Source organism: Aythya fuligula, chromosome Z, assembly GCF_009819795.1.
Source record: "Aythya fuligula isolate bAytFul2 chromosome Z, bAytFul2.pri, whole genome shotgun sequence".
NCBI classification, from domain to species: domain Eukaryota; kingdom Metazoa; phylum Chordata; class Aves; order Anseriformes; family Anatidae; genus Aythya; species Aythya fuligula.
In genome coordinates this window covers 41146609-41170881 of record NC_045593.1, presented here as the reverse complement: position 1 = coordinate 41170881, position 24273 = coordinate 41146609, and the positions used below count along the sequence as shown (strand labels likewise).

The 24273-nt window shown below is 36.3% G+C and overlaps 1 protein-coding gene across 5 annotated transcripts in view; it reads right to left on the bottom strand.

The window, feature by feature from the left end:
- VPS13A (vacuolar protein sorting 13 homolog A) overlaps positions 1–24273 on the bottom strand; it is a 118165-nt gene that overhangs the window by 1415 nt on the left and 92477 nt on the right. For 3 of the 5 annotated variants that reach the window (XM_032206606.1, XM_032206607.1, XM_032206608.1), the window contains 11 exons: positions 22937–23082; positions 22741–22822; positions 22009–22122; positions 21482–21557; positions 21224–21387; positions 20826–20871; positions 20440–20563; positions 18652–18766; positions 5101–5186; positions 4336–4459; positions 995–1069 (listed from right to left, as the gene is read on the bottom strand). In XM_032206606.1, the coding sequence (XP_032062497.1) occupies positions 995–1069; positions 4336–4459; positions 5101–5186; positions 18652–18766; positions 20440–20563; positions 20826–20871; positions 21224–21387; positions 21482–21557; positions 22009–22122; positions 22741–22822; positions 22937–23082 (1152 nt within the window). Of the gene's footprint in view, positions 1–994; positions 1070–4335; positions 4460–5100; positions 5187–16099; positions 16611–18651; positions 18767–20439; positions 20564–20825; positions 20872–21223; positions 21388–21481; positions 21558–22008; positions 22123–22740; positions 22823–22936; positions 23083–24273 lie in introns of those variants that run through there. The other 2 variants (XM_032206609.1, XM_032206610.1) reach the window with 1 other exon arrangement.

Here is a 24273-nt window from a genome sequence, read left to right as displayed (position 1 = left end):
TGCTGCTTAAAAAAATAAAATAAAAAATGGAGCTCAGCACCTCCATAGAGTACAAGAGAAGTAAAAGTCAGCAATGGGCTCTCAAACACCTTGATAGTATTTGTGATTCTTTTTGAGCTAAGAGCCAAAAGGTATCACTCAGCTGCAGTTGTAAACTACCCTTGCCAAAAAAAAAAAAAAAAGCAACTTAAACTGTTGAGTAGATGCAGGAGGTGTGCATATATACAAGATTAATTTATTCTTTGTGAAAATAATGATTCATGCCGATTAAAAATATGACAGAATTTAGCAACTTTGCTAACTCATAGTGCTGGTAGCAGACCTGAACCAGGTTGCAGTGAGAACTAATGTCAAAATGAAGAGATCATATAGAACTTATCTAATTATTATAACATCAAATAAGCTATTTGATTCTCTATTAATATTTACCTCATTCTTAAGCTCTGGGGGTAGTTTACAAATATTGTTCTATTAAATTTTACTATTTTAATTCATATTCTCGATTGCTTACTTTCATTAGTAGAACTATCAAATCAGCTGTCTGGCAGTTATACGTCCAAAGATAAAAGTAAGTATAAGTTTGGTGTTTAGATTGAGAATTTCTGAAATTCAGTATCAATAGATCATTGCTCTTTCCATCTGTTTAAGGGCTGAATCAACAACCATTATGCTTGTAGATGTAGTCAGATTTATAAACTAAGATTTATCAGAGACACTAGGGAGATGATATGCATTATCTGGATGAGAATTTTAACAACCATAAGAAAGTGGAAGGAGCTGGTATTTCACACCGTAAACACAAGCTCTAAAGAGCTGCAGGGTCTAAAACACAATCTCAGTTATCTCTCAGTTAGGAGAGATCATGTCCAATGGGACAGAGTACTAAGTATGAGTATGAAATATTTTATTTTCAACACTCAAGGTTAAGATTTTTTTTTTTCACTTTTTAAGCCAAATGCAACACTGGATAATTGTAATCATATTTTGATTTTACCTTAGCATCCTCTGGACTTTTAAAATTAATAATTTTTCCAAATTCTTTGGCATGGAACACAGACTTTACTCGTTCCTAAAAAAAAAAAAAAAAATGTAATTAGGTAATTGTAGAGTTAATTTCTTCAAACTTCATGTGTAAGAATTTATTTACCATTAAGGCAGCTATGATTCAGAGAGCACCAAGCATCATGTACCCATCAAACTAATCTGAGTATGTTCACATCACACACACCCTGAGAAACATCATTTTCTGCCTGAAAACACAGTGTACTTAACACTCCAACAGTAACAAATCTATACCTTCTATACCATGGAGTTGCTGGAGACTGGCCTGTAAAAATAAGTAGGAATGGAATGCAAATAATGGAGTACGGCATAACAAAATTCAGTACCCTATGAAGGAGGATCTTTTTATCCTCCTTCAAGTTATTACCCAGGTTGGCATTCTACTGCTACTGATTTTGCAAGCAGTGGTCCTAGATACTGAAAATAACAATCTAGGCTTCAGAAATAAAACATGGACAGTGATATGCAAAATACACTTTTCAACCACAGATTTCAATGAAGAACATACTGCATATATTTGAATGACCCTGAAATATTGGATAAAGATGTGTTATTCAGCGTTGTTTGAAATGGTAGAAACTAAGAATTACGGTAGGATTTCACCCTGCAAATGTTAATTTGCAGTCAGAAATCCAGTTTGGAGTATTCCAAAACAAAGTGGCTCTGCATTTCATGCTCTGCAATAGAAACAAATAATCTGAGTGAAATACTGAATGACTTGTTCTTTGCAGGTAAAACATCCGGACTATCCTGACACCCAAGATTCAACGATTACACACGTGAAACTTAATAAAACAGAAACAAACCAAATCCCTGACAGCTAAATTTGTTGATTCAAATTATTTTCAGTTACCATCTCAACAGGAATTCAAGATATATATATATATATATATATATATATATATATATATATATATATATATTTTAAGGAATATTGCCTCTGTTTCAGTCATCAGTGCTCATCTGTCTCCTTATTCTCCTTTCACAATTTACCAGGGAAGGTTTTGTTTAGTTTGTTTTAATGAAATTCACAACTGAGAGCAACATTCTTCAACTTGAATTGGAAAGGATAAGCACTTGTCATTGTGGTTTTTAAGAAGACATTAACACCTTATTGTATTTTTGATTAACTTAATCAACAAATAATTAACAAATGGAGGAAAAAATCCTGGAAGCATAGCACATGAAGATGGATTGGTTTGATATATTTGAATCTTTGGGAAGGTGTCGTGGTTTAACCCGGCCGGCAGCTAAACACCACGCAGCTGTTCGCTCACCCTCCCCCTCCCTCTCTGGGATGGGGGAGAGAAATGGAAAGTGAAGCCCGTGAGTTGAGATAAAGACAGTTTAATAGGACAGGAAAATAATAATAACAAAAGTAATAATAACAATAATAATAATAATAATACAATGGTGATAATAGGGAAGTAATAATAATATGTACAAACAAGTGATGCACAATGCAATTGCTCACCACCCACTGACTGATGCCCAGCCTGACCCCGAGCAGTCCGGCCCCCTCCCCCGGCTAGCCACCCCTATATATTGTTTAGCATGACGTCAGATGGTATGGAATACCCCTTTGGCTAGTTTGGGTCACCTGTCCTGGGTCTGTCCCCTCCCAGCTCTTACTGCACCCCCAGCCTGCCTGTTGGCAGGACAGAGAGAAAGGCTGAGATGTCCTTGGCTTGGTATAAGCACTGCTCTGCAACAATTAAAACATTGGGGTGTTATCAGCACTCTTCTCATCCCAAGCCAAAACTTAGCACCCTACCAGCTACTAGGAAGAAAATTAATTCTGTTCTAACTGAAACCAGGACAGAAGGTAATAGGGAAGAATTCCACGTATTGGCATGAGTGCTAGAGTGTGCAATAATATTCTCCAACCTTCTGAGAAAGTTGTGCTCTATCACTGTAGTGGGTTTACGTGGCAAGGTCTTGGTAGTGGAGGGGTTGTGGGGGGCTACAGGGGTGGCCTTTGTGAGAGTAATCCAGAAGCTGACCCTTGTTACGTAAGGACCAGTTTCAGATGACTCCAAAGGGACTCACTGCTGCCCAGAGCTGAGCCAATAAGCAACGTTGTTTGTGCCTCTGGGAGATCAGATTTAAGAAAGGGGAAAAAAAAATGCTGGGCAACAGCAGCTGGGAGAGTGAGGAGTGAGAACCAGCCCTGCAGCCCCCAAGGTGAGTGCAGCAGGAGGTGCTCCAGGCAGGCAGCAGCAGGTCCCCTGCAGGCTGTGCAGGGAGAGGCCCCTGGTGGAGCAGGCTGTCCCCCTGCAGCCCATGGGTCCCACATGGAGCAGATCTCCACGCTGCAGCCCCCCCATGGGTGGAGGAGCCCCCGGTGGAGCAGGTGGATGTGGCCTGGAGGAGGCTGCGGCCCATGGAGAGCCCCCGCAGGAGCAGATTCCAGGCCAGACCTGCAGCCTATGGAGAAGGGACCACACAAGAGCAGGGGATCTGGTGGGAGACCTGTGCTGGAGCAGTTTGCTCCTGAAGGATGGAGGAGGCACCCCATGGTACTAACCCCTATTTCGAGCAGTTCTTGAGGAGCTGCAGCCTGTGGGAAGCCCAAGCAGAATCAGCTTGGGAAGGACGGCATCAGCTGGGAGGGACCCCACGTGGAGAGACTGCCTCACATGGCAGAGAGTGACCATGAAGGAGTGGCAGCAGCGAAGTGCTATAGACTGACCAAAATCCCCATCCCTCTTTCCCCTGCACTGTTTGGGGTGAGGAAGTGAAAGAAGGCGGATGGGGGGAAGGTGTTTTTAGTTTGTTTTGTTTCTCACTTGTCTAGCTTGTTAGTAGTAGGCAACAAATCTTACTAATCTCCCTATGCTGAGTCTGTTTTGCCCATGATGAGAATTATTGAGTGATCTCCCCATCCTTACCTCAACCCTTCAGACCTTTTCATTGTATTTTCTCCCCCCTTCCCTTTGAGGAGGGGAAGTAAGAGAGCAGTTGTGGTGGTGCTCAGCTGCCCACCTGAGTAAAACCACTGCAATCACCATTTTCCAAAGTATGAAATTTGGAAATTTCAGACAAACCGGTGCATACCAACATAAAATCCCTAGGACTCAAGGAATAATCAAACACCCAGTTTAGCATTCTGCTTAAAACAGTCAGAAGCTAGTAACATGAGGAGTTCCCAATGCCAAATTCAACTCCCTTCTATCTATAAGTACATCTCAACTAGAAGACAGATCAGGAGTTTGAAGTTCAATATTATAAAAGATCACAAAAAGAGAACAAAACATGATCAGGTTAATATACCTTTGCTTCAATGCGTAATCTTCTGCCATCAACAATGAATGGATCTTTAGTAAACTCATCATAAGTGTATTGCCATTCACATGTCAACTGTCCAAATGTCCCTTTTGTCACAAATAAGACACCACTAGACAATAGAAAAAAATTATAATTTAAAAATCGATGTAAAAATACGTAAGTTATCAATTTACACTAGATCTAGTGAAGCCATACATTGTTTCAATACAGTTCCCGTCTAATTATATATAACAACTGTACAGCATGCTTTCTGAAAGTCTGAATTTTGAATGTCCTCTTACTTAAAATATTGTTTCGTAGCAAGAGCATAACAGTATTTGTAGCTGTGTTTCTAAAAAATGTTGTAAAGACTTTATTTATGAAGGATGACTGATACTCGTTAGACGTTATTGATTCTCCACTCCTTTATCATCCATTTTCCTTTAAAGTGCTAACTGAAGTGAATCCCAGTTTTATTGACTTCAACCTAACCAAATTTAAAAATACATCTTAGTTACAGAAACTACAAACCCAACATTCTTTTTTGTCCTTAAATAGCAAAGTTACTATGACAGTCAAATAACCTACTTCTGTGATGAAAAATGCTGCTATTGAATAAGATAATTATAAGCACACTAGACATGCCTTCATCATTATCGTATCTGCATATGTAAGGATAGACACATCAAAGCCTAGTTACTGATCAGGAATTAAGGCATACACATTTTTGATGACAGAGTCTTAAGCACTTATTCATAGCCAAAAGTTTACCTCTTTGTCACCATTAACAGATCTGTATTGTTGACCATAGCATGTGCAATATATCTGAGTTTTGCAAATCTTCCATTTTCAATTTTCTAAAAGAGATAAAAGTTTTACAGTTTTGAATATGCTAGTACAAAATTAACATATTAATTTTTGTTTAAAATGTATTTATCGCCCAAAAGTATAAATTATAACAAAGTATATACCACATACTTTTAAAGAAACTACTTTCATAAGTCAAAATGTGACTAACAGATCCGTGACAGCTAATATTATAATTACATGTATATAGAATTATTTAGTCCCTGGAAATGCAGCTGTGCAAACAGAAATCAATCCTAACAAAAACTGGCAAGGAACAATTTAATTTCCCCAAAGATTTCAGGACTCAGTTTTCTACATACTACTGCTACGGTCCAAACTTCTGCTAATACAGTTCAAAGACAACACAAGAAACCAGTATGGTCAAAATACACCTAAGGAGGATTTGTTTCCTAATTTTTACATAGAATCATCTCCAAAACATTGGAGTCATTAGCCCTAGGTTAAATCTATACTTAACTGTCCACAAATACCCACTTACCACATATACAGTTAGACTTAATGACACATTTAAGGTAATGCTTAACATTTTTCTGTATTCTTTCATTTTCCTCTGAACTTGCTTAATCCTTTTTTTTTTTTTTTTTTTTTAAATTTCTGTGAATATTGTAGCTGAATATTTTTTACTAGTCATTAAATTTAAAACATCAATGACATCAGATTAAGTTTTTTTTTTTTTTTTTTTTTTTTTTTTGTTTTTTTTTTTTTTTTTTTTTTTTTTAATAGAGGGTCTATAATTTTAACATGACTAGGCAACCATGGGATTTCTGACTTTCCAAGCAACGAGTGATCAGATTAGTGACCAAATCAAGACTGGTGCATCTCAGTTAGACTGCCTGCCTGCTTCCTAGCTGTTAGAAATTGGAAGTAAATATAGATCAGTATAAAGCAGTATGACTCAATAAATAGTTAACTATAAACATATTGTTTCAGATATGTATGGGAATATTTTAAAACATGTATGTTAGACCTCACTACAGTCAAAATGACAAAACCATTTAATGAGTATTCATTAACACTGGAAAATGATAAGGACATTTAATGAGGTCTACACCAAGACTGGAAATCTGACAGTGGAGATAACTTCACACAAACAATTTTCTACAACTTATGCCTTCCCTCAAAAATGCTGATTCTTTCATGATTGGAACACAAGAACCTTCACAACAAGAAGTTCCTGAAAGAAAGCTTTCTAGAAAGCACATGAACAGCGTATCAGAAAATTCTGATTACTTTCCTATCCCCGAACTTGTTGGGCTGCAAAACCACAACTACTGATCACGTGCCTACCTATGTAAGTCATTGAGTTTATTAGTGCAAAATCTAGTGTCAAGAGCTAGCAAAAAGAAAGGCATAAGAAATGAGTGATTAAGGGCTTGGAAAACTCCTTTCTTTGTTTATTGCTCTTCTAGAAAGACTCTTTAAAACTTCTTATTCAGGCTTTGTCTAGGGGTTGTCATCAGACGATTTGAGTTTCTTCCTGCCTCTCCTATGAAGTACCAGCTTTGATCACAAAGTAACTAAAAAAACCTCTCACAAGGCAGTCTTCATAACGTTCCAGCATTAAGGTTCGTAGACGGAGGAAGGATAGCTAAATAGAGGTAACCAATATATGGTTGCATTTAATCTGCAGGACTCTGTAATGATTTTGGCACAAGTTCTCCAATTTAGTCAGCAATTTCTCTTACTGACCAAACACATTCTAAATATTCGGAAGTATAACCAGTATCTCTCTTCCATTAACAGCAATTACTGGGGAGAAAAAGCAAATAGAATAAAGATCCTCCTCATCCAAATTAGACTAAACTTATTTCTCCTGCATCAAAGCAAGATAACTTTCTTAATTTTTGTGCAGCGTTAGGGTAAAGGGAAGAGTGGGTCTTATGAGAGCTGATTACCTCTCTTTTTGTCTTTCCATTAGCTTGTTAGGTAATTTTTGACGAATCGCATCACCCTACTGTAACTCATTCAGTTTACTGATAACGTACAAGAATTATGTAACTGGAATCACAGAATATCCCGAGTTGGAAGGGACCCACAGGGATCATTGAGTCCAACTCCTGGTTTCACAAAGGACCACCCAAAAATCAGACTGCATGTCTGAGAGCATTTTCCAAAGGCTTCTTGAACTCCAGCAGGCTCATTGCCATGACCACTGCCCTGGGGAGCATGTCCCAGTGCCCGACCACCCTTCTTGGTGAAGAACCTTTCCCTAACATCCAGCCTGAAGCTCCTCTGATGCAGCTTCATGCCATCCCCTCAGGTCCTATCTGGTCACCACAGAGAAGAGATGAGCATCTCCCATTCTGCTCCCCCTCGTGAAGAAGTGAGAAAATTATTATGGAAGTGTAGTGCTTAACTGTCACAAAGGTTACAATTCTATACATCACCTATTCAAACGTCCCCAAAATTCCATGGAAACGATTTTATTCTACTAAAATTCACAAACAAAAGACTCAGTCAGCACAGAAATATTGTTAGGATGTAGTGTGCAAAGCTTTCCTTCCTGAAAGTTGAACTGAGACTGAACTTCTACTCATTGCTAGCTGTAAGTCAAAGATCATAAACTCTGTCATCTGTGTTCTATAGTTTTGTAGTCAGTAGATATTAATTAGGAAATTAACACAGGATGTGTTTCAGAGTCCATTTGCAAAGGTAATACACGTCTATGTCAAATGTCATGCAGTAACTACATATAAAGACTAAGCTTATTTCACTTTTAGATTTTTCTACCCCCACTGCACTTGTTTTTTTCCAACGCTCTATTCCTTGCACCTGTCCATTATGAAATACACCACAGAGGGATAAACCAATCTACTGCTGATAATGGCTACTGAAATGGCTTATAGAACTCAAACATAAAAAGATATATAAAATGTATCCCTTAATATAGATACATAAATATATTTTAATATTATAATTTTACATTGTTTAGTTATTAACCATTTTGAGAAAGATAGCAACTTATACCACTTTGATGATGAAAACAATGAAGTTAACACCATTGTTTGTTTGATATCAGTTTCACTACCGTAAGAAAACAAGTGCTCATGTTTAAAACAAGTGCCATACTTCGATTTAAAAATGCTTAATAACTTTATTACATTAGTATATATTCTGATTCATTGACTGCACATAGAAATTGAATGAATCTGTTGAAAAAAAGTCTCCAGTAGCTGTAAAGTGCAAAGCAATCAAAGCACGAATCCTGTCCTTAGAAAATTATTCTTACCTGTAGTAAAAATACTTAGATATCACTGCGATAATTTAATCATAGATGTGATCATCTATGCACGGATGAATACGCAAATACGCTCAGTGTCCAAAAGTGGCATCTCTGTATTTGGAAAGACTCCAAATCACAGCACATGTCCCTAATTCATTGGAAAGCAAGGACAGAGGCCCTTAACAAAGTTAGAAATGAAAAACAACATGCTGGTAGCAGAGAAAAAAATTAAAATCTATGATAATTCTTGTTATAGTTCTCCTAAAAAATACCTGAAAAACGAAAGTTGAAATGTTTGAACTCCTCTGAACTGAACCAGTTTTGTAAAAAATAGCATAAACACCATTACTACTTGAAAAGTAGTAACAAATCTGTTACCCTTACCTCTCGTTGCTCAGATCAACTTGAAAATTTTAAAGGCTTTTGGATTGCCAGTCTATTTCTTCATTGTACTGGGTCTGGCAACCAATTCCAGAAGAGCTAATAGGAACCCAGGGAGAGGGAAGGCAGTTACCATAATATCCTTCTCCCTTATACCTCCTTCTGCTTCTTTCACACAGATTTTATTATTATTATTATTATTTAGTATTATTTACATTGTATGGGATATTTCCGGTCAGCTTGTGTCAGGTACACCAGCTGTGCCCCTTACCAACTTCTTGTGCACCCCAGCCAACCTGATGTTGGGACACCATAAGAAATAGAAAAGGCTTTCATCCTGCATAAGTACTGCTCAACAAGAGCTAAAACTTCACTGTTATCAACACTGTTTTGGTCACAAATCCAAAAGATAGCACAAAGACAGCTGCTATGAAAAAAAATTATCCCAGCCAAAATCAGTCAGGAACTGAATGATATCCAAAAGTTTGAGTTGCGAAAGCAATCTGTTGTTGCTGCAAGGAACTACAATGCTGAATGCATCTCTAAGCTCAAATCATCAGACAACTGCTTTCAAAGTTGTAGAATTACTATTTAAAAAGTTGTAGAATTACTATTTTTCAGTAGATTAACCTGGTATTACTACATATCCAATCTTCCCCACAGAAATATGTTATTAATTCTAAACAGAATTTAGGTAATTTGTTAGATTTAGCTTAAACGTGTAAAAAAGGAGAAAAGTTGTTAAAAAGAGACAAAATAGCATATATAAAACATTCATTTTTATGCTATGCAAAATTATCTTCTTATCCTTTATTAATGAGAACTAATATTAATCCTTTAATATTAATCTTCTCATTTCAATTATCCTAATGTGCATAATTAATGTCCTATAAAAAACTAAATTAAGGCTTCTGTCTATTAGTGGCCAAATTCAAGATTCCATTCAGCCATGCTGAACACCAAATCTGAGCTCTGCACACTTCTGTTCAAAACAACAGACATTTTTGGTCAACGTTAAAATTTTGACCACGATATGTAGGACAATTAAAATTAGGATAGTATCTTTCTTTCAGAACTTTGCTTTTCCTTCACAACACAATTGTAGTTTGCCTGTGTAAACTGGCAGAATATCTCAGCCAATTATTGGTCTGAATACCAGAAGAATTCTTTTGATGCCCTGAAAGGAGAAATCATACCAATCTACACTTTCATTTTGATGACCACATCTAGATGTTCTTAGTATTTCCTGCCAATACAACAAAGGTTCTTCAATAAGTAGCATCTGAAGTGCTTACTGGATCTGCAGGAAGCCAGGGGAAAAGACTGCCTTTTTCTACATTCTCTAACACATAACAAGTTGGTGTATACTTTGCCTAGGACACTTCCAGTCATTACTTGCTTTTCTATCATACATATGTATGAAGCACATATATGTGTTTCAGTTACAAGCTAAAATGAAACTAAGTCAAACAAGCTTACACATTCATCTTAAATAACTGGTGTTAGCTGCAGTCCAAAAGAGCCTGTAAATATCTTTCAAGTCTTCTATTTGGGGATGGGCAATGACAATGAAATATTATTCAAGTGTTGCACGTGACAGTGCTAAGGTTGCCATTCTTTTCTCTAACCGAGACACAAGCTTTCTAAGTGAGGAAGGATAATGACAACTCTGACTCGACTAGGGGAGAAGAAAACTAGATACTATGCATGAATACAACCTGGTAAAGCTCAGAATGATATAGGAAGAAGAAAAGTTATTTTGAATTTTTGAAAGAACTTAAAACTGTAAATTTAAGAAATAAAATCTCAATTTTAGAGGATATGGATGTTTAAATTTTGATGTGAACTTAAGCCTAAGAGACATGAAGGAAGGAGAGAAAGGAGTATCACACCTTCTTCTACTCCTCAGATGTTCTTTTTGGCAGATTGAAGTTTGAATACCAAGAAGCAAGCATATGATCAACCCACTCCAACATTCTGTTATTTGATCTGAAGCTCAACTCATGACCAAAAAAGGTACATTGAACTGAAAGCCAAACATTCCCTTCTCCTCCTCCTCCTACCCCCCCCCAGTGTTATAATAAGATACACAAATTGCTATAAAGGACTAACTTCTCTATAAGCTTAAATCCACAGCAGCACGGTTGGGGGAGCAGCTCTTATACAGTACTTGAGAAAAGCCCTCACAAATTCTCAAACTATGAAGGCAATTAAAACCAAATTTAAAATGGTTTTGGATTTACTTTGTTTTTGTGTAGACACTGATCTATAGCACAAAGAACTACACTAATTTCATGGTGGAACTGTTAATAACTTAAGAATGTAAGCATGACACTAGCCTTTCTTGCAGCCTTATTCACTAGCAGGACAAAAATCAGTGATTTCTGGCAGAAGTCTATAGATTCTGTAACTGACTTAACAAGAAAAGTATTACTAGTCTTTCAAATGATCCCAGAAACTTTCTATAATACCTATCCTTATCAACTTGAGTCTGTAGAGCTTCAGTTGGTAAAACAAAAAAGACAAAAGATCAAAAATGATGTGCTGGACAACATCAAAGATAAAGAGCACAGACAATTCTTCACCTCAGCAAGGGGGAAGCACATGAATTGCAAGTCACCACAATGACAGTCACTAAAAGAGTAAAACTAAACACTTGCTCAAGTAGGGCCACCTAGAGCAGGTAGCCCAGGACTCTGCCCAGGCAGCTTTTGAAGATCTCTAAGGAGGGAGACTTCACAACATCTCTGGGCAACCTCTGCTGCTGCTCCATCTCTACACAGTAAAGAAATGTTTCCTGATGCTCAGACAGAACCTCTCATGTTCGTTTGTGCCCACTGCCTTAGCTCTTGCCCTGTCACTGGGCACCAGTGAAAAGAGCCTGGCTCTGTCCTCTTTGTACCCTCCCTTCAGGAATTTACAGACACTGATAAGACTTCTCCTGAGCCTTCTCTCTTCTTCAGGCTGAAGCTCTCTCGGCCTTTCCTCATAGAAGAGGTGCTCCAGTGTCTTCATCACCTTTGTGGCCCTTCCCTGGACTCTCCAGCGTGTCCATGTCTCACTTCCACTGAGGAGACAAGAACTGGACACAATCCTCCAGGTTTGGTCTTACCAGTGCTGAACAGAGGGGAAGGATCACCTCCCTCAGCCTGCTGGCAATACTCTGCATGGTGCAGCCCAGGATAACTTTGCAGCAAGGACACATTGCTGGCTCACACTCAACATGATATCCACCAGGACCTACAGGGCCTTTTCTGCATTTCCAGCTGTGTGTTCCCCAGCATGTACTGGTTCCTGAGGTTGTTCCTCCCCCAGTGTAAGACTGTCCACTTCTCTTTGTTGAACTTCTAGAGGTTCCTGTCAACCTATTTCTCCAGCCAATTGAGGTCCCCTCGAGATGGCAGTACAACCCTCTGGTCAATCAGTGCTGCCTCCCCTCCCCCATTTTATGTCATCTGTGAATTTACTCAGGGTGCCCCTCTGTCCAGATCATTAATGAAGATGTTAAACAAAACTGGACCCAGTAGTGACTCCTGGTGTAGTCCACTGTAACCTGTGCTTCCAACTAGATTGTACCACTGACAACTATCCTCTGGACCCAGCCATTCAGCCAGGTTTATACCCACCTGCTCATCCAGCCCATACTTCAAGAGCTTCTCTATGAGAATCTCCCCTATGAGAAACTCTCTTTGACACAGGGTCTGTGTCAAAGACTTCAATGAAGTCTAGGAAGGCAATATTCACTGTTCTCCTCTCATCCATCAGGGTCATGCTTTCATTAAAGAAACTATCAGTTTGGTGAAGCATGATCTTCCCCTTGGTGAATCAATGCTGACTGTTCTTGATGATTTCCTTCTCCCTCACGTGCCTAGAAATGGTTTCCATGATAGTTCCATCACCTCCACAGGAACTGAGAGGTGAGGCTGACTGGCATCATTACAGTTTGCCATGTAATTCTTACCCTTTCTGAAAACAGGAGAGATATTTGCTTTCCTCCAGTCTTCAGACTTCTCCCAGTTACCATGATCAACCGCAGATTGTATTGTTGCACTGCCACTCTCAGTCTGCTTACTTTCTCACCGCTTGTAGGTGCATCCCACCAGGGCCCATAGCCTTATGCTTGCTTAAGTATTCCCAGATCTGATCCTCCTCCACCAAAGACATATCTTCCTTGCTCTAATACTTGCCCTGCTCTCTCTCTCTGGGACTTTGGATTCCTGAAGGCCAGTCTTGCTATTAAAGACTGAAGCAAAGAAGGTATTCAGTTCCTCAGTCTTTTCACTTCTTATGTAAAATCAGGTCTCCTGCTTCATTCAGAAGTGTGTCCACATTTTCCCTAGCCTTGCTTTTGCTACTCGTGTTCTTACAGAAGCCCTTCTTGTAGTCTTCGATATCCCTGGCCAGATTCAAGTTCATTTGGGCTTTAGCTTTCCTAATTTCACCCCTGGATGCTTGGAAAATGTGTCTGCATTCCTCCCAGGCTAGCTGTTCATGCTTCCACCTTCTGTACCCTTTCTGGGTTCGAGTTTTGTCAGAAGCAACTTGTTCACTGATGGCCTCCTGGTATTTCGTCTGACTTCCTGTTTGTTGGAATGGACTGCTCTTGTGCTTGATAGAGGTGATGCTTGATTTTAACCACCTTTCTTGGGCCTCTCTTCCCTCCAGGACCTTATCCCACAGGACACTTCCCAGCAGATCCTTAAAGATGGCAGTCTGCTCTCATGATGTCCAGGGTTGTGAGCTTGCTTTTCATCCTCCTTCCTGACCTTGGGATCCTAAGCTCCACCATCTCATCATCACTCCAGCCAAGTCTGCCTTAGACTTCCACATTCCCAACAAGTTCCTCATTGCTGGTGGGTGTGAGGTTCAGTAGAATACCTTACTGTTTCCTCTGTCACTTGGAGAAGGAAGCTATCATCAAGGCACTCCAGGAATCTTCTGGACTGTCTATGATCTACTACGGTGTTCCTCCAACAGGTATTATGGTGTCACCCGTGACAACCAGGGCCTGTCAACATAAGGCTGCTCCTTCAATTTATCAGTGAAAAAGAATATAAAAAAAATTGTGCAGCCAAAAATTATACTATTAAAATACATTTAGTTAAAAAAATAGACTTCAAGAGTTAGTCTTTTTGTTTTTTAAAATAACAACAACAACAGTCTATTACTTTAAATCCCTTAAAAAAAGATCTCCGAAGTTTTCATCTTTGGTGCATTAAAATGCATCAGTTATGAACAGTGAGCTATTATACGTTTCACAGGTTTTTGTTCCGTGATAGCGAAATGAAATTCTATTATCAAATTTTTGTTATCCTAAATCCAAATTATTTATTTTCCCAATATACATATTCACAGAAGGCTACTTGTGACAGAAACAGATAAAAAGTTGCACAAAATGAATGACATATATCTGTAGACATTTCAAAACTACAACCATACACCACGAAAGAGACAAAATAATTAAAGGTATATGAACATATTTTCCGAATAGTGTTTGTTTGTTTATTTATTTTTCTCCTGTCTAACATTCTAAAACTTTTCAATTTGCTGAGTAAAGGAAACTCTTCTTTGTTCCAGGGGAATTTTATCCCAGTGGTACTTATCCAGAAGAACCTAAAGTAGTGATACCTAACCCAGAAATACTACCATTCATGCTAAATTTGACTTCCATATTCTGTAATGATTTGTAAAATTGTAATTTTTAAACAGCTAAAAAGCTAGGTCAACTTGACAGGAAAAGTGTATCATTTCTATAAATTAAATTCTTGCTTTTTCAAGGATGCTTCTTCAGGCAAAAAACAACTACATTTCTACCTAACAGTGTTTTAGAGTGGGGAAAAATATGTTTTGTTATAAAACTGATATACACTGTTTTGTAAGACAGGTCACTATAGAAGGCATAATTTTAGAGAGTAAAGAAGTATGCTAAAAAGCAAAAAGAAAACTTCATATAACATATTCAAGGTACTAAAAATGCAGTAAAGTTAGGAAAAAGAGAAAAGTAACCGTTCAGAAAATTAAACCTAAAATTTCCTCAACTTTTAGGCATGGCATGCCTCTTTTCACAATTGAAGATCATTTCCTACATTCTTCAAACATATTTTGAATATCCACTTATATAAAAAATATTCCAAAGCCTTCCCAAAGTGCTTCAGCCATAAACAATCTTTAATCTACCCCTGTATGACATCCAATTGTGATGCCACTATTACAAACTATCTAACAACACAAGGTAAGCAGCGAACTTCAGCATCAGTAGTTTCAGCTAAAGAAGCTCTGAAACTGAGATTTCCCTTCTTTTATTTAGGAGATTACATGTATATATATATTTCTTGGTTCATTGCCCAGAGATCAGCTTTTGAAGGCATACAGCCAGAATAATGAGACTTAGAGGTTTTAATACTTCTTTCTTCGGAATGCTGAGAACCGGAAGACAATACATACTAAAAGACATGACATCATCTTTGATAAATATGAAATAATTTTAAAGCTCCTTTGCTTTAGAGTAGTTCTAATTAATCCAATTTAGCTGAAGAGTTAATACTAATATGCTACTTACTGATACATAAATATCTGTTGCAAGGAACCTTGAAATGCAGTACAAAATGTAAACTTAGCAACAAACCACAAAAAAGAAAATTATGCAAGCCTTCCAGTGAATACAGAATAAATACTTAGCTCTACTTATTTCTTTAAGAATTATGTTGTAGAATTTAGTGGTATTATAGAATTTACAATACAGAATCATCATGGTTCAATTGTTTTATTTAGTGTTCTTTCATGTCTACCTAAAGCAAAACCTTTTTGCATGTGGCATGTATTTTACCACACAGACTTATAAAAGTACTGGCATTTTCTCAAGCTGTCAGTGATTGTACCTAAGTTTCAGATCTAGGGTGGGTTTTGAGTTTTTGTTGTATGAATGAAAAAAAATGTTAATTTAAGAACTAATCATTTATGGTCACAATTGAAAATACCTAAAGAAGCTATTATATTTCATACATCTAAGGATTCCAAATGCTACATAAGCATTTAAAAATTGTGGTAAAACAAATGTCCCTTTCAAAATACATGTACATTTATTTCATCTTTAAATAATTTCATAAGACATTTAGTGTTTTGACATAATCTAGTTTCAGGAAACAAGAACAACAATGTTGGAAGAGAACAGATGAATCCATTTTAGATATAATTTAAATGTGTTTATTTATAAGAAGAAAAGCAGACAAAATAGTTTTGAAATATGAAATAAATAGAATATTAAAGTCAAACAGCATTTTAATACCAATCATGACTGTACAATTCAGTAAAGTACTACTGAACACATTTAAAAGCATTCCATCTAGCAAATTATAACTAAAAACTGGAAAAGGCAATTTGCAAATGCAAAAACATTAAATACACTTCATAGAAACATATCTATAAATAAATTCTAAGTCATGGTATTATTTCTTTATATTACTCAGTACGATTTTCACTTAATATCCAGTTGTGTATAGATATGACTTTTTATTGTTGTATGTATTTATTATATATTATATATATTTGCTGCTTTGTCTAGCACTTACACATTTTACTTGTCTCCCTCTCTCCTCCCCCCCCCCCAACTTTCTTTTTCCTAATTTTAAAAATATTAGTACCAGACATCCCCAATTTCTCAGCAGGAAATAAAGTGACAACGTTTAATACTGAACAGTCAAAAGAATGCGACAAAGGCCATGTACATCTTACAGTCCATATTATCCTAACTGTCATCATCATCACTACTATTGTGAGTCTTAGTCCATTCCCTGTAGGCCTGTCTTTTCTGAAAGCATGACAAGGGAAGAAGAAAGCAGAAGTATTAGTTTAGAAGGATTTGTTTGGCTGACATTGTTTTTTATTTTTTTTTAATTATTATTTTTTGTAATTAAAGGAAAATAAAAGAATACAGTAATTCTGCAGTGACATCCTAGTTTAGGGCATAGTACAAGCACACTAAATCTATTTTACTGTCTATTCATTTTGGTTAGCAGACGCAATATCTAAAGTCGCTAAAAGAAATTTTATTTAGATCTAATCTGGTAATCTTCTGGAAGTACTACAACACAATAAATGCAATGGGGCCAGTCACCAGACTTGTATGCAAAGAAGTAGCATAAAAGGGGGGGGGATTACTCTTTTTCCCCATAACAAAACTTCCCCATAACAAAACTGCTTCACATAGGGGATATGTAACACTGAGCATAATGTAAGACAAAGAAATATCTCTAGAATCAGAAATATTAAGAACCAAAAAACTCATTACACTTGAGGAATAGGATTAAGACGTCAAATATGTCTTAACAAATGTTAAGACATCAGATACATCTTACCAGAATAAAAGTGACACAATTTATTATTTTCTGATTTGACTGTCTACAGGGAGAACTGTTTGGAGTTTTCAAAACTTTTCTTAAAGAGTAGTTCTGCTATAGAATCGTCAGTCGTGAAAACTAATACGAAACAGTTTTTCAACTTTAGTTACTTTCAAATGGTGGCTATCATCACAAAATACGACAGTCATTGCTTAATTGGAATGCGTTATCTCATTTATAAATGAGACATGGTACTGCACTCAACCATACAACAGAGAAAAACTGGAATCGCATATGTCATTGCAGAATTTTCTAAAGGTTTCTCAGAAAAAAAATCCCCAAATGCAAACATGTACAAAATTAAGAAAAAGAAAAAGCAATGCAGTTCAACGATTAAGTTTATGCTTTGGTTAAGGTAATACTTCTATATGAAACTGGATTTCAAGAGCAGAGGTTAAAGCCAACTCATTAACAGAAAGGCAGAAGCATACTATTATCAAAAATTTTCAAAATTTACTGATACATAATCACTGAATGTTATGAAAAACAAAACTGAGATGACCCAAACAGGACAATCCTCTTCTACCACAAGAGAAGAAGATACAGTAATGAGATGCAGATGAAACAGAAACAACCAGACAAGAACTGGACATGTAAAAAGCTGTGTTAATTCGCAAAGCAGTCTAAAAATCCTCTCCACAGGATACTTAATTCTTATCTAAATCTCCCAAAAGGTTATTTCCATATGACCTTTCTAACATTCGCAAGCTGCAAATCCTTCAATTATTTAAAAATAAATTTGTGAACTTGTTTACATCCCCAGGGGCCATTCATGCAGTTTCTAAATGCTTTTTTATTTCTTAGCTTTAAGTATTTCTAAAGTGCCCTTTTATATAAAACATAGAAAAAATATAAACTTTGTAAGCTGCGTAACAATGGAAATTATTTCCACTTTGACATCTGAGTCAAATTTGCTTCAGTAGAACCTAAACTAAAGAAAAGCTGTCCACATTGCTTCTTGGCATGTTCCTCATGCAAAGTGAATTCTACTTCAAAATTGTTAACATTGTTTTGGTGGGTATGACGTGAATATTTTGTATGTTTGATGTGCTATTTTACACAAAACTGTGATTCAAAATGTGTATTATAAAATTAATGAAAACAGTATTTTGGGTTTACCATCATCACTACAAAAACAAAAAAATTAAGACATAAACCTTTTTAATTATACATATAAACCCTTTTCTTCTTTTAAACTGTTCTGTATCTTGCACAAATCTCTACAGATACACTGCCATAAATTATGGTTCCTTTCTCAACAGTTCTATCACAGAAACTAAGCCACCAAAGTGATTATAAACCTATGGATCAATTAAAAGGATCTTTCTTGACTACAGAGTTACTAGGTAATGGAATTTAAAAAAAATTAAAAATAGGGAATTAAAAAAATTGGTAATACTGCAAATAGTTACTTCAACATATGATGAGTTAAAATTTATGCCATTTCTTCACCTGTAACATTTGACTTCCGGTTCCATCTCTTAATCTGTAAGGTCTAATAACTCCATCTTCACCAAAGAAGCGAGGTGGGCGCAGGCTTACCACATCTTCTGATGAATCTGCAACTCTGAGAAAAAAGCAAAAAAATTAAGCTATATATTAATATTTTTACTAAGCTTTAACATTTAGCAAAGGCTCTACAGTATTTTAAATATAAACTTACGTACTAGTACAGCAACTGTTGTCTATATACACTTTGACATATGAATAGACACTAAATATTTTATAAATTAATTATAAACTTTACTCAGAAATGCAATATATTTCAGAGCATGGTTATTAGAAGATTAGATGGCACAAGGCAGCACACAACTGCAATAATTCATGAAAGCACATAATGGTTGAAGTTGGAGAGGACCTCTAAACGTCATCTGGTCCAACTCTCCTGCTCAAGCAAGTAGCCCAGGCCCCTGCCCAGGCAGCTTTTGAAGATCTCTAAGGAGGGTGACTTCACAACATCTCTGGGCAACCTCTGCTGCTGCTCCATCTCTACACAGTAAAGAAATGTTTCCTGATGCTCAGACAGAACCTCTCATGTTCGTTTGTGCCCACTGCCTTAGCTCTTGCCCTGTCACTGGGCACCAATGAAAAGAGCCTGGCTCTGTCCTCTTTGTACCCTCCCTTCAGGAATTTACAGACATTGATAAGACTTCTCCTGAGCCTTCTCTCTTCTTCAGGCTGAAGCTCTCTCAGCCTTTCCTCATAGAAGAGGTGCTCCAGTGTCTTCATCACCTTTGTGGCCCTTCCCTGACTCTCTCCAGCGTGTCCATGTCTCACTTCCACTGAGGAGACAAGAACTGGACACAATCCTCCAGGTTTGGTCTTACCAGTGCTGAATAGAGGGGAAGGATCACCTCCCTCAGCCTGCTGGCAATACTCTGCGTGGTGCAGCCCAAGAGACCGTTAGCCTTCTTTGCAGCAAGGGCACACTTAGTTAATTAATGTCTGAGTATTCTACTAAAAAACTTGAAGGTTAAAGTCATCTGTGCCCTACAGAACTTCGGCTCTGATGTGTTCCTTGCATTTCCCTTGTGAAGAGTTCAAAGGGTAAAACTTATGAGACACAAGGCAACCTTATGCTAGCAAAAGCAGGACAGCTCGCTGAGAACAGGGCCTTTAACAAGTGTAATCAGCAGGAGATACTAAATGACCTCTCAAAAACTCTTTTTTCAATTTTGTTACACATTTCAGTCTGTGAAAATCTGCAACAATGGATTTATTAAAGTTAGATATAAGGGAGTGAGACTACTACAGTATTCAATATGCAGTTCTGTCAGAGCTCTTAGTCTGAACAACAATGAAAGTATATCCTGGCACAATCTGGTAGTCTTGGAACTTGTTTTCTCCTTTTGTTATACAAATAATACAAAACCTAACTTTTGGTGCAGTGGAAAAGTCTTTTGTTCTCTGCATATTTGAGATAAAGGGAAAAAATCAGGAACTGAAGGAAGTCTGATTAATTAGTTTAAAAGCCTTGGCTTTTAAACTAGTTTCACTGGCAATGGTCAAAACACGTAAGATTTAATTCTGTGGCTTTAAACAATATCAACAGTGGGTAGTGAAACAAGCTGCCTATTTATTATATGAATAACAATACGGACAAGACTTTCTTCTATCTCACTTGCATTAATGATAAAGTTGAAAGATCTAGGAAGATTTATAGAGAAGTGATACGAAGACACAAGGTACTCTCACTATTGTTTCATTCCATCTGTCATTCTTCATACTGATTTTACTTACTTTTTGATACCTTGAAATGTGCTGCTTGCCATATCTATGATTCCTCCAGTAGGTCTAGCTACTGCTCCCACTAAGCCTTTTCCAACACCTTTGAAAAAACCAGCTGCTCCTTCTTTCTGAGCTCCTAAAAGGATTAAGCGCAGCAAATTTTTAGGAAAAAAAAAAAAAAACACACAAAAAAAACCACAAAACTTTTTCTTACTTAGGAGTTGCATTTGTTTTTATTTGATATGTAACTACATAGTCTCCTCCACAAAAAGCTCATGTGAACATTTAAATTAGATATCAATTAAAACATAAAATCTTGGTAAACTTACAACGTTTCATCACATATCAATAATTTGAAACCATATGAACATTTAATCTACCAGAAGACCTACACTTACCTCTTATTGGTTTTGTAACTATTCCTGTTATGCCACTGACGAAACCCTACCAAAAGAAATGGAAGAATGAAAACAAATATATTTTCATGTTATATTTTTCATTCTTATACATTTCTTATTACTTTATTGGTGAATAGCCTCAATGTACTTGCAGTGGAATATTCTAAAACCCACAGCAAGTTAACAGAATATGTATATTTCACCTGCTTTGCAATTCCTACTTTCTCCAATTCTCATGTATTTTTCTTTAAAGCTACCACTCAAATATGGCCACTTATTGGCAAAAATAGTGTTAAAATTAGAGGAACAACTCTCCAGTTACTACAGCAGACTTTACATTTGTTACTTTTTGCCTGCACAAAATCCATTAGTCTTTTTATCATTTTTATTCTCCTTACAGAAACTAATCCTTTTCCTCCACGAGTGATACCCTCTCTCAGACCAGTGGGCTGTTTATTCATGGCTTCTCTCCTTTTCTGCTGATAATCCTCATCCATAGTTATTGCAGCTACTCCTTTTGCCATAGCACCAGTGATTCTTGAAGCAGCACCAGCTAATCCACCTATTAGAAAACAAAACAATCCCAATGCAATTTACAAATACTCACCTATATTACTTACTAATAAGTATACTACTATGATTATTCTGAAACCTACCAACAGCTCCCCCTACTAGAGCTTTAAGTCCTAGTGCCATTCCTTCTACAAATTCTTCAGGACCCTGGATGGCTCCCTGAGGCAGGGGAAGAAAAAAGATGCATTTAGATTAAGTTTCAAGTAGCATATATTACATATTTTTTAAATATTATGTTTTTGTTGGAATTTATATATACTCAAAGAGAGCAGGAGAGCAAGTCTGAAAGTGTGAAATCACCCACTAGAGCTCCCATATGAGAAAGAAAGCCTACTTTAATATACTAATTCATTCATGGAAGTCTGATTATTTTAAGGCAAAATCATTCAAGCAGACTTATTCTAGCGTAAGATTTGTAAGGACCACTCAATCATGAATTAAGTGAAATTTTATGTCACTCCAGTAACTTTTCCTGTCACTTTCACTTTGAATTTTCAATTCTAAATATAGATTTAAAATGAAACAAGTTATTAATATATCCAAATTTACAATATAATTCACATCTAATCATTTTTGCAACATTTCACAGTAAGCCAACAGAGATTTTTACCTGGTAAGGTTCATAGAAGAATGCTTCTACTCCTTCAGACAAGTCTCTTATAAATCCAAATGGATTACCCAATACATCAAGGCCAAGAATAAGCACATACATCTGCTTAATAGCCTAAAATAAAAATAGGTATTCAGTAAAAATGTTTCAAATCACACTAAAGCCATTAAGGCAGTACAGTTCACTCAAAATAAAACAGTAATAAAGATGACTTTAATATGAAAAATTCAACACTTGTAAAAAGTACATATAGTTTTATTAAAAATGATTATACAGAAAGAAAATAGTATTTAATCAAATTCTAGTGCTTCCAAGTAAATAACTGAGATTAAGTCTCTTGAGATTTTACAAAGCATGCACATCACCCAGATTTCTCTCACTTTACACAGCTATTGAACAAAATTTGGTCTGTTTCTGGGTATTGAGAGAACTTTGTTGATTATGACTATAAAAAATTAAAAGTACATCAGAGCTGCATTGTGTTTGCTTCCACTATCAATCCCTCTAAGTTGTTTTGTTACTCACACCACTCTTCCTGTAGTTATTTGACCCCAGAATAAAGGCAGTAGAATTGCATGAATGAGTAACAAGTTTTTATGTTTCATATGTATTTAACCTGTGTACAAACACGGAAGGCTGAAAGTAATTTTATTGATTTTCATAAAACCAAAGCACACAGTAGCACTTTGAAGATGTAAGTTTACTGAAATACCAAAATTTATTTATTCCAACCTGTTTTGAATAATGCCTTAATACTGCTGATTGGAGCTGTTGTGTAGTACAGAAGTGATAATTGAGTTCAAAGAATGCCAACCTAAAAAAATAATCAAACAAAATATCCATATTATTTAGAGTGAAATAAAATCTATCATTGGCAATACTGAATTGTTTTTTGGAAGCAGTCATTAGAATTATATTTTTAACCTACTTGAAGACAACATCTTGTACATCTGTGAGGGTCGCACCTATACTCTTCAGAAGGAGATTCAAGGATTGAAGTGGTATCAATTCATTCTTTCTTTCTTCTTTGTTACTATCTTCGCCACCGGTACTGAGTGAAAAGCTTAAGTGTAACTAAACAATAAAAAACAAGATTGGGAAATAACATGACTGTTTTTATTAAAAGTATCATATTTTTAGCTTTATAATCTTTTTAATGATCTATATGAGATACAGCATATCTTTTATATGATCTACATTGAGATATGGCATTTCTAATCTTGACTGAAATCATATTGACTTCATAACAGAGAATATATACACACCATTTAGGGTTTAAAAAAAAACCACTGAAATTTAAAGGCCATTTGAATAACTTAAATACCTTTACGAAAATAGGAACTCTAAATTGCTTACTCGTATTTTCAGAATCTTCCAGAATTCTTCCAGAATCTTTTAGCTATAGTTTATTAGCTTGTTTCCAAAGCATTTTGTTTCTCTAACTAATACACAGTATCAAAGCAGACTAAATATGATAACATAGCATTGTGCCCAAGCAGGAATAAGAAACAAAACCCTGAAGACAAGTAATTATGCAAATTTTGCAGGTAATAAACAAGAACTGAAAAGTACACACAACAAAAAATAGTGCAGACCTGAAGTAATCAAAGTATTTATTTCACAGAAATTAAAGTGACACTCATATACAGAAAAAATGTTCAGGAAATTTACTGTTAGGGCTCTATAATGCCAACTGTAGCTTTCCAAATCTGATAAAAAGAGGTTATGCCTGTTCCTGATTCTGAGGACAATGCCACATGCCATTCATTAAGTTTATGGCGTAACAGAGCTTAACTATAGCTTGCTTCTATTATAGGTAGCTCTTGTCTTGCAGAATCATTGTCACAATTCACAACTTTATTGTGACTTCATAACTGTTAAAAACTAGCTTTTATTAAAACCTGAAACCTATTCTATTCTATCTTTTCCACATATTTTTTCTTGCAAAATTCAGAAGTAAGTTTTTTTCATTTTGTTATCTTAAAACATAAAGGATACTTTATTTTGTCAAGTCCTAATTTTTTTTTGTGCTATATCAATTGGAGACATAGCCCCTAAATGAAGATGCACTGAAGCAGCTACTAAATATACGTAGAATGAGTTAGGCTATGTTGTTTTCGTGGCTAGCCCAGTATTACCTAGAATTATCTGTTTTAATAGCAGAACATTTCTAACATCCCACCCAATACTGTAAAAAGACAAAACTCAAACCTTTCTTTGATCTATTTCCCATGGGATGGAGGGGAAAATGTCTTAATAGGAATT